Source organism: Castor canadensis, chromosome 9 (assembly GCF_047511655.1).
Source record: "Castor canadensis chromosome 9, mCasCan1.hap1v2, whole genome shotgun sequence".
Classification (NCBI taxonomy): Eukaryota; Metazoa; Chordata; class Mammalia; order Rodentia; family Castoridae; genus Castor; species Castor canadensis.
The window spans coordinates 24,545,618-24,561,610 of NC_133394.1; the positions used below are offsets into that span (position 1 = coordinate 24,545,618).

The 15,993-nt window shown below is 33.1% G+C and overlaps 1 protein-coding gene across 7 annotated transcripts in view; it reads left to right on the plus strand.

The window, feature by feature from the left end:
* Positions 1-15,993, plus strand: part of Ccser1 (coiled-coil serine rich protein 1) — a 1,264,311-nt gene that overhangs the window by 781,881 nt on the left and 466,437 nt on the right. For all 7 annotated transcript variants that reach the window (XM_074041363.1, XM_074041362.1, XM_074041365.1 and 4 more), the window contains one exon: positions 11,889-11,933. In XM_074041363.1, the coding sequence (XP_073897464.1) occupies positions 11,889-11,933 (45 nt within the window). The remainder of the gene's footprint in view (positions 1-11,888; positions 11,934-15,993) is intronic.

The following is a 15,993-nucleotide window of genomic DNA, read 5'->3' on the forward strand; positions in this document are numbered from 1 at the left end:
AGATATCATTCCAAAAAGGGAACAGCTGGTACAAAGTCTTTAACATTCATTTTGAAGAAATGTAGAAAGCCAATTTAAAATTTGTGAGCATGCATACTCTTTTTATTTAGCAACAAATAATTGTATTCTGCAACTATACCTTTTATAAATAACATCTATAATTCATTCTTTGCAAGGGAAAAATAACAGATGAAGAAAGGATCAACAGAGTTGAAAGTGTCTTGCATCAGCTCAATTATAATCATAGGTCTTTGAATCTGAGCTGAATCAGAAGGAAATGACAATGAAATTGGGAGGTAAAATGATAGGTTCAAGTCACTGAAGACTGTGAGTTAGAAAATTTGGGAATGAAAAGGTTAAATTAATATGACAAGTTCCAAGAAAAAAATGTGAACATTTTTATTAGTTGTCACATACAGCAATAAGCATCATCTGCAAGTCATCATTAGTAATAAAGAAACCTTTGGGAGAAATGAGCTGTCTTTAAATGTGCTACCTGTGTAGTCTAAGATACTGTGTAGTCTTGTGGAACGGTGGCACTCAAAGTGGAAAACCTATAGTCAATGTACTTAATTTTGTAATTTTGGACAAAGCCTTTTAAATATATGGGCTAATGATTGGCATCTCAAGAATGATGGTCATTTTAACTCCCAAATACAAAATGCTGAAGAGTTTTTAAACATCACTGGGTTAAATGCCTGATGTTACAAAAATCTTTAGGTATATAAGTATGTAGGTATTTACCACACTGTTGTGTGAGGGTGAGGAGGGGTTAGGGACAGTATCTTCTAAAAGATTCTTTATATGTATATATATATGAAATGACTTAGCTAAAGAAAGTGCAAGGCAGAAAGAATGAGAAAAGTCATCTGTATTAGTCTGTTTTCTGTTGTGATCCTAAAATTTCTGAAGCTGAAGTGGTAAGAAAAATGGGCTTATTTAGTTCACCGTTTTGGGAACTGAAATTCCTAGCTTGGGATCTGAAATTCCATGATCAGGTAGGCCTCTAGTGATGCCTCTCAGTAGATGGAATTACAATGAAAGGAGCACATAATGGAAGAGATCACATGGAGAGACAGGAAGGCAAAGGGATTCAGGGACAAACTACTCTATTTTAATAACTTGCTTTCATGAGAGATAACTCATTCTATGGTACCAGCATTATTTTCTCTTGAGGGCATTGCCCCCAGTGATCATAATTACCTCTCACTAGTCCCACCTCTTAAAGATTCTACCACTTTCTGCACTGTAGCATTGGGGAACTGAGCCTTCAGCATATTAACCCTTGTGGGGCACACACAAACCATATCTACACCATTGCCCCATCTGTTAAAAATAGTGCAACCTTAGAATGTATAGATGTCATTGTACTTGAATTTTCAAAGTCTTGTAAAATACAACGCACTTTATAAGAAAAGACTCCTTTTTATGACATATCAATGGCAAAGAAATAGTATTTCTGTGACTACTGAAGAATGAAAGATCCTGGATTTTTAGTTTTGAAAGTGTTGTAATACTTAAAGTTAGTGTTCTATTCATTGGAATAAACTTACACTCAAATGCTAATATACCCATAATACTTTGATAGTATTGGGGTATGGTTTCTAGAACATAAATGCCAAAAAATAAATAAATCCATTAAGAAAGAAGAAACTTTTTGCATGTAAAACATACTCAAGCTATAATATTCAAATTGCTATAAAGATTTGAAACCAGAAGTGGTGGCAGATGCCTATAATCCCAGCTACTTTGAAGGTAAGTGATTTTTGAGGCTAGTCCAGGCAAAGTCAGCAAGACCATATCTCAAAAACAAAATACAAAACAAAAGGGCTAAAGGGTGTATCTCAAGTAGTAACCCCAGAGCACTTGCCAGCAAGACCCTGGGTTCAATTGCAATACTGGAAACAATATGATTACAACTTAAATAAGTGCTGAATGTAAGAATGTAAGAATGGTGATAGATTCCTGTAGTCCATGCTCTTTAATTGAATTCAGCTTTATGTCTATATTTTCCATGTTTGTTTAATTGCCATCTTCTTTCTTTTTCCATCCATCCTCTCTCCCTCCTTCCCTCCCTCCCTTCATTCGTTCTTTTCTTCCTTTCTTCTTTTCCTCTTTGTTTTCTTTTTGGCAGTCCTAGGGTTTGAAATCATAGCTAGGCAGGTGCTCTACCACTTGAGTAACACTACCAGCCCTTTGGGCTTTAGTTATTTTTCAGATACTGTCACTTTTGTCCTGAGATGAGCTGAGACTATGGTCTTCATACCTAAGCCTTCCTAACAGGGATTACAGATGTGCCCAACTCGTTTGTTGAGATGTGGTCTCACTAAACTTTTTTTGGCCTGGAAGCTGACTGTGAACTATAATCCTTTTGATCTCCACCCCTCAATAGTTGGGATTACAAGTGTGAGCTATTCTGCGGCCTCCCCATTGCCATCTTGATAGAAGGAGGACCCTGTCCAATAAAGAACTGTCTTCTAATAAGGGCAAAATAGTTTCTGCTGGGTATTGGGGGGGAGAGAGGGAAGGGGCTGAGTGGGTGGTAAGGGAGGGGGTGGGGGCAGGGGGGAGAAATGAACCAAGCCTTGTATGCACATATGAATAATAAAAGAAAAATGTTATAGGTATTTTTTGAGATTTAGCAGAAAAACATGATGGCATTCTTTCTTTGGTATTCAAATTAGTAATAGTATGATAAGAAATTACAGTCTCCTAAAATTATGAATGAAATTTCAGGTTTGTAATTTAACTTTAATAGAAATTAGTAAGTTTATCTTATTTGATAATCTGTAAATTCAACACCATATATTACTAATGTAAATTAAAACAACTCAAATTTGACAGCTCTCCTTATATGCAAAAGTAACTTAAAAAGTAACTATTATATTCATTTAACACTGAAGTATGTATTTAGTTGTTATGCAACAAGCACTATTTGGACAACTGGGATAACTTCAATATCATAAAAATGAAAAGTACTATCTTTGTGGTATTTATAACATGCATGCAAAAATAAATCAAAGATGTTAAATAATAATAAAAATATTCTAATAAAAAATAACAATAACATATTTTAAGTATGCATATAGATAAAGAAAGCATTAGACTATGCCATTAAATAAATTCATTAAAGGAGGCTGCATTGAGAATGGGAGATAGAAGCAAAGACATGAGAAGCTCTGAAGGTTGGTAATCCAAATAGTTTAACAGTTCTAGGTAGGACAAACCTCCAGTTCAAAGGGTTTAGGGGAAGAATGACTGGCATGCTGAAGACTATCAAGAGATTTGGAATATTTTGATGATGATGGGATATAGAAAGAGATGGGGTCAGGGATGATAAATTCCTTTATAGACAAATAACCATATTACATTTATCAGTCCTGTTTCTTGTACCACATTAGTACAACTTCTCTTTTAATATTCTCTGTTGAGTATGTAAAAAAACTGATTACTAGATAAACTAATTTAGTAAGTTCGGTAGCACAAAGAAAGAATTTTCAATGACTAAATAATTTCCTTTAATGATATTACATGCTCTTATGTGCTAATTCTGTCCTTACAAGTTTAAATTCACTATTTGTTTTCCTACCATTATTGAACACTAAAGAAATAGCCCTTTTATTCATTGACAATATTTAGGATCACTTGCATTTAGAAACTGACTTTAAATTCCTCCTTAAGAATTGGACTCTTGATTAGATTTTGTTAGAAATAATACCAAGTAAAGTTTCAGTAGAAATTGTATGTTCCTGGTTAGTATCATGTCTGAAATGGAAAGACACTTTTCACCAGATATGACCACCCAGCTGTGAACATCAGACACACTAGAAATAATCTGGTTTCAGGACAAACTTTACTGTATCAGACCTCATAACATATGAGGACCCGAGTCCCTGGAGCAGAAGAAATTTAACTTATGCAATATACCAAATGAGAATTGCTAGAAAACTGAGGGTATGGAAGTTCTGCAGTAGTTTAATATTTTAGTTAGCCTAGAGCAATGATAATCACAAACTATGAAGTGTTATTTGTGCCCATTCAATAACATTAATTTTTGTTTAATCTTTGTCTGCCTCAGGAAATATTTCAATTGAATTTTGCTTTCTTTTTTTCCCAAGGAATCAGAGACTCTAGAATCGAATGTCATTTACCTTAATTTATATTTTTTCACAGTTTCTTCCAAATCCTAAATGAATTCAAACCAAATAAGTTACTATCTTGGATTTACTTCTTCAAAATGCAAAAATTATATAAATTTGGTTAATTCCTTAAATTTCAATATAATTCTGAAATTAGACTTCTTTAATGAGTTACCCAAGCATTCATCTGATAAACACATATTTATCCAATTCAAATTAAATAGGCATCTCAGCACACCATAAAAATGTAACTGTTAATTTTGGAGGCAGTGTAAGTAGTAGCTGTAAAAGGAAATCTGTAAATAGATACTCTCAGTTCAATACTCAAATCTACTTCTGTTCAGCCTGTGTCTCCTTAGACAAATTAATTAACCTCTCTTTGCCTCAACTTTTCTATCATAAAAGGTAATTTTGCAACATGGTGCAATTATGAGGAATACAAAAAAATGAGTCATGGAAAGTGCTTTGCATTGTGCCTTTCAAATTAGAGCTCAATATTGGTAAATAATTTTGTTACCTGTCCAGGTACGTTTAGATGTATCACATGTATAGTATGGATGCAGTATTATTTAAGGCTGTTATCAAGGATTTTCTACTTTTTTAAAAAATAGAACTTTAGCATTGAAGAGCAGTAAAGTGTCTGAAAATAGTGACATATTTTCAGTTTTGAAAAGAGAGATGAAGAGTAATTAAAAGTTTCCAGTGGACAGAGTGTAGTTATTATGTTATAGACTTACAAAGTGACTAAAATGACTAACTTAGAAAAGAAAAAAAGAACTTGATAAACTTTGACATTTAGCTGTATTTTGTCCTTGGATAACCTTTAAACAACATCCCAATGAGTGCCTCAATGTTTTCAAACATGTGCTTTCCAAACCCCTCTGAGACTTGCAATTTCAATATTGTAGAGAAAAAAATGTAAGAAGGGAAATTGCAAAGATATCTTGACTTTGTTTATTAACTTTAATAGAAGACTAGAAATTATATCTAAGAGTGAATTCTTGTAGTTTCAAGTGGTTTAGTAGCCTTGGGAAAGTGAATTTCTAAGTCAATTCAGGAAACCCATGTCTATTTACCCAACTCAATACTGTCACTTATAGAATGAATCCTAGATAAGATTAAGTTAGAAATCCATGTATTCTAGTGATGGTTTTATCAGAAAAGTAGCTAAAAATTAACACTATAATGTCTGTCCAGCAAGCCAATAAAAGAAAACGTGGAAGTCCAAATTTCAAGAATTTGAACTTACAGATCAAGTAAGACTGACAGTAAGCATAGCAAATTGTGTTCAACTGTGTTGGAATTTCTTAACCTATTGAGCATTTTCATAGAATTTACTGAGAAGACAGCATAACTAGAAAGTTGCATAATGTGAACATTTTCTTAAAGTGAAAACATAGCAAAGACGTTATATTGTAACACTGTTCAGAGATCATCTGTTACAGCTGTTTAATGTCCTTCCCCCCTTTTCACTATCATTTTCACAGTAAGTAAAGAGAGTTGAAGATTATCCTCATGTAAGAGTATATTTTTCTCACCAAAATGTTGCCGCTATTTAAGAGGAAGAAATGTGATGTTAAAAAGCAGGGAGGCTAGAGTTCTATAGACATTCCTATCATTTTGAGCCAAGGCCATAGGCTGCAAAGTAAAACCAAGAACTGATAAGGTAGGCTTGGCTTACAATCTAAAGAAATCAGTTCAGATACAAAGCAGAACAGCTGGAAGGTCATTTTCATTTCAGCTCCATGTGCAAAGAACTGTTCTATTGTAACATATAATAAGGTTATTGTAAGAATAGATTTAAACCAGGTGAAACACTTGATCAGAATAGTGCTTGCTTCATAGAGAACACTAAAAAAAGTTATTTTTAAAACTGTATTAACAAAGAGTCTTTCATTTTCTATTTCAGCAACACCTTAAACTACCAATAAAACTCAGTATACACTATAGTTAACTGTGGACAAGATCCTGTGTCATACTTTATATAGATTTTTGCAATTATTCTTAAAACTTATTTCAATCTTAAAGCAGTACATCTGGAATATGAAATGGTTAGGAATGCTTCAAAAGTTAGACAAGTTAAGAAAATGGTAGAACTACTAAAACAATTAGGTGAAATAAAAATAGTTCTGATTGGGGACCCATGGGCCAGAGTCTGAATTTCACAACTTCCACTGAATATAAATTAAGATTCCTGACTTCAAGCCTCCTTTTCTGTCAAAGGTAGAGGTTGAATTACAAGTTATTTAAAGTTCCTTGCAGCACTTTCCTGTGCCTCCATAATGGAGGTTTAATGTTAAAAAGTCACCAAATTATTTGAAATCTTTTAATAATTAATTATGATTTTATCCAGTTAAATCATAACTTCTTCCTAAATTTTAAGAAAAATTATCACAATGAAATGTCTGCAGGACCAGAAATAAGATATCTGTTTCATCTGTACATTTTACATTTTCTTGTATCAGAAAGGCAAATCAGCCAAATCTGAAGATAATTGTTGGCATATTTCTGACCTTTTGTTTACAGGGAAGCAATGGAAATCTTTGACATGATAGTGATTGTGGAAAGTTTTGTAATCGTTATGAAGGGGAGAATGTCTCTCCTCTTGCATGCTTCATAGACAGAAATAAACTCATATTCCAACACGGTTATTGGGGTTGTTCATGCAGATGTCTGAATGCAGAAGAGATCTTGATAGGAAATTCTATTTCTTCAATTAATAGCTTTTCCTTCTTAATGCCTTCCTAAACCATCTTAATTTAGTACACTGCTGAACATTTGCTTCAGGGTAACTTTTTTCCCTACCTCCAATTTATAACATTTTGGTTTGGTCTCAGGTGATTAATTTTGATCAATGCAGAGTTTATATTCTCTAGTGAGAAAATATGTGTAGAGATGGAAATATATTTTCCACAACCATATCACCAGAGTATTTAAAAATATTATTTGCTCTAGACATATTGGACAAATATCATATCTCTACTGTTGAAGAAAAATGAGGTAGATCTTAAACCAGTTAAAAAATTTTAAATCTTGTGTTAGTTTTAAGGTCAGTACATATGTGCACATATTCAAATGTGTGTGTGTACATAAAACATTTGGATGTTCATGTTTTTACTTTGCCTTCCTTAGAGACAGGAAGTGAATAAAATTAAAAGTTATTCATTTCTTTCTGAATTATTTCAATATGTGAGTTAGTGGAAATCATACAAAATATAAAAATGCTGAACATTTTTCATTGTGTGATATATATGTAAATAACACAGAAAAGAGGTTTGGGTCCTTAGAGATTTGTATTTCTTTCTTTTAAATGTTACTGCTTGGTCAGTTGGGATGGTATTACAGTTTTGGCCCTAGAGTCTTTGAATGGTAATCGTCACATATAGTGTGCGAAATTCTACATGGCTAGGAAAAGAACAACTTGTAGAAAATAGTAATTGTCAGAGAAGGATAAGTGCAAGGATTCCCAGAACTCTCACAGGCCTGGGATCTTTTTGAATTCCTCTCAACCATAGTATGGAGTCTTCACTCAAGCATGAAGTATTCAATAGAGAGGAGAGTCAATAGCAATGAATTAATGTTGAAGACTACTTTAGGTTCATTCCCTCCAACTGTTTCAAAACCAAGCTTTAAAAGAATCAGTCTGACTCATAAGTATCTTCTGCAAGAGCCAATGCTGGGTCTCTTTCAAGGAATGTAGCAAAATTCAGAATTGAGCAAAGAAAATCACAATATTTTTCAAGCAATAAAAATCACTGGGTAAGAGGAAAAACTAGAAAAATGAGACTTAAAAGCAGGAGAAAATTTAACCAATAGAAATAGACCAGAAATGACAGATAGTAAAGTTAATAGACAAGACATTCAAAATGATATTAATAACAAATAAATCACAGATTTAAGGAAAAGCAAGAATATGATGAGAAAAATACAATATATAATAATATCAACATAGGAGATAAAAGTGTCCCTGAAAGAGACAGATAGCAGATTACACACTGAAGAAGAAAAAGTCAATGAACTTGAAGATGTAGCTATGAAAATATACAAAACAGGGAAACAAGAGAAAATAGAGACTAAAAAAGTCAACAGAACCCTAGCACCAGTGGCTCACACTGTATTCCTAGCTACTTGGAAGGTTGATATAGGGAGGATCATGGTTCAAGACCAGCCTAGGGAAGTATTTAGAGAAACCCCATCTCTCAAAATAACCAGACAGAGTGCCAGTGACATATGGACAATAAGCAACTTAACATTTAATTTAACTTCCATAAAGAGATCTTGCAAAAGTGAGGAACAGAAAGACTGTTTGAAGAAGTAATGGCCATGAAGGAAACAATGCCTACCTCAAAGGGTAGCTACAGTGACGCAAACGAGAAAATGTGTATCAAAATATTTTTAAACTGGCCTAGTCAATATGAATATTATTATTGCTTATTGCCTATAATATTTCTACATAATTTTCATACTTTAAATATAAGGTAAAACAGAGTGTTTTATTCAAGTTGATCTTATATTAGAAATATTATATATGTGTATTAATAAGAGTAAAATTAAAAAGTAAAAGAGAAGGTTGAAAAGAAGAAAAAATGCCAAAATGATAATAATTGTTTTTTTCTCTTCTCTTCATGCATGATTATTTGCTATATCACTATATGCAAATTATCTCATTTAATTTTCATGGAAAATTACATGGGATAGTTACTATGTTTATTATTTTTAAGCACGAGAGATGTTGAGAAATATTGGGAAATTTGTTGAGAGACACACTCAAGAAAGGGGCAAACTAGAGATTTAAGGTCACTTCATTCCGAATTTAGAAACATCTGCTTATACTGTCTCCCAGATCCTAAATTTATGAGCATGAATGCCACTCCAAAATATTTTTAGCCTTAACTTCAGGTTAAAAAATATTTTAATATTTTGTTTCATATCCTTTATCCTATGAAATTTAGGCTGTTCAAGTATGTTCTATAAATGTTGATGATTTTCTATACTAAGAAGCAAGGTTTCATCTGTTTACAAAAATTACTGGTGTGCCAGGCTGATCTAGAATCGTCAGGCTAATGTCTACCTTATAAATGGCCTTAGGTAATATTTGCATCCCTGTGGTTTTATCCAATTGGGCATATATGAAGAGATGACTTTAAAAAAAAACCCTGAAAATCTTTTTTTTTTAACTTTTCTTTTTTGGTGGGAGTGGTATTTGAACTCAAGGGTTCATGCTTGCAAAGCAGGTACTCTACCGCTTGAGCCAAACCTCCAGTTCATGTTGCTCTGGTTATTTTGGAGATGGAGTCTCACAAACTATTTGTCTGCGCTGACTTCAAACTACAATCCTCCTGATCTCAGTCTCCCAAGTAGTTAGGACTACAAACGTGAGCACCAGTACCCAGCAACCATGAAAATATTTTAAAAATAAATGTTAGCACCAAAAGAACTAGTTGTATCTTATAATTAATTTTTGTTATAACTATGAAATACTTAATAAGTAAGTTATTTTACTCCCAATTTGTTATGCAACACCACAGGAAAACAATGAGACAATTTTTTTCTAAAATTCTCAAGTAACAACCTAGAACATTTAATTAAATCTAACATTTTTCTTACAGGCTAATTTTCTTTTACTGATGTGTTCGTGAAATGCAAATATATAGTTAAACGTATACAGTTCAGATTTTTAAAATTATTCACATTCAGATTTTCAGTTTAAATAAATTCTTTGATTTAAATAAGAATTCTTAGTGGTATTATAAAAAATATTACCTGTATGTTTTCTGTGTTAAATTAGAAGCATATATTTTAACATTTTTAAATGACACATAAAACTTGTACCACTTTATGGGGTTCAATGTCATCTTTTGAGATATTTATATATCATATGGTAGTCAAGTCAGGGTAATTAACATATCTATCCCCTCAAATATATCATTTCTTTGTTGTGAAACATTTAAATATATTTGTTATAAAATAATAACATGTACTGGTATTTTTTCCATTACCCCCCCACCCATAGAATTTCTTTAAAAAGTAGAAAGCGAAATGCAGATAGATTGAATGTTGAGAATATATGAGCCTTCATTTTTACCTGTCTTTAGAATTTTAACAGCTTTATCCCTAATTTCCAAAACCTCTATCAAATTATCATTTGCTTAAAGGAGTCCAAACTCCTTTAGAAAGACTTCACAATTCGGCCAGTTTTTCAATTGTAACACCCCTCCTTGTTGCCCAGCTCAGTATGTGCCAACTAAACCAGTCAGCCTTGCTAGACCTCTTGGAACAGTGCTTCTCAATCTTTAATGTGCACACAATCACCCGGCAAGTTTATTGAAATGTTCATTGTTGCCCAGTGGGTCTGGGGTAGAGTCTGATGTTCTGGGTTTCCAAGCAGCCCTCCATGATGTTATACTAAGTTTCCAGGCCCCAGGCTGTAAGCACCTAGGTGTCCAGAGTACTCAGGGTCTCTCAATGTGGGCTCTTCTGCCTCTCTCCTCAGTCGCTAAGACAGTTCACATCTGTGCTCTTTGTTCATTTTTGAGTAGAATTGGCCTCAAGCTTCTTAGGATCGGGGAAAATTTTGCATGCCTGACATCATTATCCTAAAGTTTCCTCTTCACATTTGTCTATGTCAATGATTCTTCTAAACCTCTGCACTAGTTATTACTTCTTTTGATAGTTCCAATGTCAAGAATGATGCCTGACTCATAGTAAACATTAAATTAACAGATACTATAAAATAGTTAAAGAGACAGAGAGAGAAAGAGAGGAAGGGTGTAAGAATAGAAGATGAAAAAGGATAGAAAATGGAAAAAGAAGAATCAAATACTGTAGGGTAGCTTTTTTTTTTTTTTTTGCAATTTTTACATTACTCCACTAAGATAAGAAACTACTATGGGGAAAATAATAGGAAGGAAAGATTTCCTTGTGTTTAGAGGAGATTAAATCAGTATTATACTGTCTTTCTAAATAAGTTGATTCAACTAAGGTAAAGATAATAAACACATAGATCATAGATAGATCACAGATAAATTGATGATAGATGATCAATAGATAGATTATAGATAGATAGGTAACTCTGCTTCTATCTTTGCTAAAAGCACATTTTCTAATTAGATTAATATTAAAAAGATTAACACTTCTTCCTTTTAATTAAACATAATGTGTATTAGGGACTTAAAACTGATTGTCCTCTTTTACCTCTTTTACCATAAAAGACAGTTATGATGCCAGACAGGGGAAAAGTCCTTTATCAGAACTTAATCTTGAGTATTTTTAAGGTATTTGATCTTAAAACTTAAATCCTGAATATTTTCTAGATGATCACCAGTGCTGCAAAGCTGGGCTACTGCTACTTTTCATCAGCTTCACTAAATGTTTGGGCCTGAAGATGTGCCAGGTGGGGCGAGGAAAAGAAGGCTCTTACTTTCCATCGTAGCACATACCGTCCGTAGTACTTACGTTTAAAAGGCACCTAGATTGTGGTTTCACTGAAGGGCAGGCAATCATGGCTTAAGACATACATTGCCCTCTAGTTTCACACGTGATCTTGGTGGTCTAGCAAGAGGTGTTAGCACATTCATTGAAGATTTACTTCACACATGCACACATGCACACGAACACACCATATGCATATTCGTAAGATAATCATCTATATCCAAGTGTTCTTTGTTGTATGAATCATTTTTTCAATATTCTTGCACTAGTACTAATTATTAGTCACTGCTTTGTCAATAATATCTCTTTTTCTTTCAGGGTCTAAACTTGAAAAGACTGGAGGCAGTTCAAGGAGGGAGAGAGGTAAGAATGTTTAAAGGGAGAGGGGGAGGGAAGAAGAGAGAACATGGTTACAGTGACGTGGTGGTGGCATAGTGTTCATATGGTGGCTAGACATGTTGAGAGGAATTTTCTGTACTATTGCTCACGTTCATTCTGCAGATGCACGTGTTACTCATGTTTATGTGAATGGATGATTTGTGCTTGTTCCTCTGACACTGAAGGAAATATTAGTTTGTTTCTGAGAAAAGGGTTTTTGGCAGCAGCATGCCCTCCAGAGGAGGGCAAACCTGACAATGCAATTATTAAAGTGATCTACTGAGAAACTAGCAACATTATATTAATGCCAATATTTCATGACATCTGCATTCTTTGCTATCCTACCAAAGGCCAATGGTATATGCTACCAGGCTGGGTGCATTACTAGTGTGAAGTTGCTTTGGTAATGTTAGATTGTTAAACCTCCCTGATTATTTTTGATTATCTCAAGTACTTTATAAAGGAGGGAAAGTCTTAATAGTACCAAATATAACAGTATATCATGTACATTAGGTACTTTATTACCTTCTAATTCTAACAGAGTGATAATTTAACATCAATTAAAATTCTTTCCATACTAAACCTGCAAGTGATTTATTTTACTCCATAATCCAAGTTGCTAGGAAATGTGGAAAGGCCAAAACATTTAATTCAGTAAATTGATATTTTCTTTTTTGCACTAAAAAGTAATTTCTTTGATTGATGATACTTGTATTAGAAATTTTGGGCAAAAGTGAAAGTATTTTCTCTTACAAAATGAGAAAACAAATCGTACTCCCCTTATTATTTGTTGCTCTCTTTCTGTACAAATGGATTTCTTCTGTATCAAATGACTGGTGTTCGTTTCTCTTCTTGCTCTTGCAATTTCTAGTCATGTGTTATTAGTTTATGACATTTTAATGCCTAGTAAATTTATCATTTTAGGGCTTTGTTCTCTTTTCTCTGTTATTTTCCCTCTGGAAAAATCTATTTCTTTGGCACAGATTATAGTTGACTCATATCAGCACTTTTAGAGGTGGAGGGGTAAAATATTGATAAATCTTTAGATATTTTTCAAGTTATAAAACAGCAAAATAACATGGACATGATCATCATTGTGATTGGGGGCAAAATGTGCACTCCATCAGGAGGACCTCAGAGCCCTTACAGTTCGGTGAGGGGCAATTGCTTTCTCTCAGAGAAGATCAAGATGATCTACTTAGAGAAAGAACTAAACCACTACCTCCTAAGTGAACGCTCACACCAAGCAGCACTGCCACAATTTATCTGTGTTGATTTAATGTCTTTGAGGACATTCAGTGAGGAGTTACAGGGCTTCTAACTATTGCTTGAAGCCCATGGTGACTGTGTCTAAAGAAAGAATACTTAAATCTATGTATGTACAGGATGGCATCACAAAACTGTTTAAATTCTTTCATTCCTTTAATTAAGATTTTGTAATTTTTCATGTTATTTTTTAAAGAACAGTGGTTTGTTTTTATTGAAATCTGTGCTGTTACATTTTATTAATTTCCTCTGGTTTTATTTTTATTATTAATGTGGTTAGGAACATGTCAGGAATGTGCTTTAAGTTAAAAATTTTTTTTCTCAGATTTGGAGGTATAGCCCGAAGGGTAGAGTTTCCGCCTAGCAAGCCTAAAGCCCCTAGTTCAAACCACAGTACCACCTAAAAAATAATTTCCACAAAACTATTTTATAGTTTCTGTGGAGGTCAAATTTTTAATGACTTAACATATAATATAAATATCTTCATAGAGAAGACAGCCTTGGTTGAGCTTTCTTTCTGAACTTAGTGAAAATAATTGTGAAGGTAAGACCACTGAATCCTCAACAGTCCAGTAATGTGTTTTCTACTTGAAAACACAATCTGTGTGGACTATTAAAATTCAAAACAGCTATTTTGCTTCCTCTTGGAGGCAGCACTGGATTATTTGGGCACCTCTTTAGCTTTTCCCATGACTGTGAAACCTAATGTCTTAAGGTAAGAAACTTTAGGATGTACAATATAATTAGGTGATGTCTGTTGTGAAAACTGTTCTGTCAAATCTCAGTGACAGATGATCTGTAAATAAAGAGTACAATTACTCTGTTGAGTGCCTCGTGGTCTCTCTTGTTTAAGAAATGTGACATGTATCATCCTGATTCCTCTTGGGCTGGGTTCAATTATACGTGTGCATTACAAAGAGATACAATGCCTTTTGAATATGTTAAATATTAATGTGTGAATTTAAAAATCTTCTGACTCCAAACAGCCTCTTATAATTTCTCATTGTACTGCTATCATGATTGATAAAGACTTAATGACAACGATTGCTTCTTAAGATGAATTACTTTATCTTAATTCAGATGACAGATATTCCCAATAGGTGTTGATGGATGTAATACTAAGGACCTATTGCCAAATATTTATAAAAGGGTTTAAGAAGCACCATTTAAACTGTTCTATTTACTTATTGAGGTAATGACAACAGTGACAGCATGCATAGAAATTGAAGCAGACAGTAATATGCTATTTAGCTGAGTGGTATATATGATTTAAAAGCTAATTACTAGGCAGGCAGGCCAATTTTGAACACTACATGCTGTACAAAAAATATAAATTAAGAAGGGATTAAAGTATAACTTATTTTTCTAAAGGCACTAGATATGGGTAGCACCTAAGATGCTTGTATTATTGTGAAATATTTGAAAACAGATGTTTGTTTTATAAAATTCCAGTTATATGAATATTTCTGCACACTTATACATGCATGCCATGTGTACAAATAGAGGGGATTGATCTTAATAGACAATGATAAGTTTTTTAGAAAAGAGTGATTTAAAATAATGTCATACAAAAGGTGACTATTTAATAGATAATTCTAAGTTAAGCACTATTTCTGCTTCCAATGGGATCTTGAAAATGATAGAAAAACTTTGGTGAAGTTTCACTGAACAAAGCACACATAAATTATAGCATCTCTTGAGCAATGTGTTCTCCTCTATGGTGCCTTTATTGTTAAATTAAAATTAAGGTACTATGAGTTTTTTTTAGTTTTCTTTAACAACTCTGGATTTTAAAAATAATACAATTTTTCCAAATAGAGTTTTTGTTCTTACTAAATATTCATCTTTGTGTGCAGTGTGTCGGCACAAATTTGAAATAGCAGACTGTCTTTAGTTCCAGTGTACCTCAAAAGTCCTTTCACTTGGAAAATTCCCAGTTGTGTTTCATAAATTGTTTAGTTGGTAATATTTGAACATGATGCTGATATAAACAAACTTCTGATTTTATTTGTGGGATTGCAAGTAAAGAGAGATTAGGATTGACACAAAAAATTTCAGGAAGAAATTGGACATTACAAATTATAAAAGGAGCTCATCTATGACTGTATCATTTTCAAGAAAATCATGAACATGTCTTGTAGATTATTTTCTGTTTTGTAGTCTAGAATGTCTCACTGTCTTTCTCCGTTGAGTTAGTATTCTGATCTTTTTTCCCCTCTGCAAATGACAAATGAGAAATTATGAGTGATGTAAAACTTTACGGCCTATAGACATATTTAGTAAAAGAAATTTGAAAAAAAATTATTGATAATAAAATAGTTAAGTCTATTTTCCAGCCTTATTTTATATTACATGCACTTATCACTTAAAATACTTTGAAATTGTCTATCTATGTATATTTAAATATATACATCCTAACGAAGGTAATTATTTCATTTAGATAGTGGACTTCATTTACTCGTTAATGGGCTTGGATAGTTTTTGTATTGTTTATATCTTGATTAGTTACATATTTCTCTTGAAATTGAAAGTCACTTTCAAATCTGTGCTCCCAAAATGAAGAAATTTAGAGAAGGTGATAAATGATATTATGAGCTTCAAAATAATTTGTCTGCCTGGAATGTTAGCACAAGTATGATTTCAAGTGGAAGAGAATAAAAATCACTGTGATTTATCTTTGCGTTTGTATCTTAATGAGAATTATTAAGCAGATAACTTCATGAGTAAGTTAGTGCTTCTTTTAAGAAAACTAACTCATGACTTTTTCCATGTCCAACAG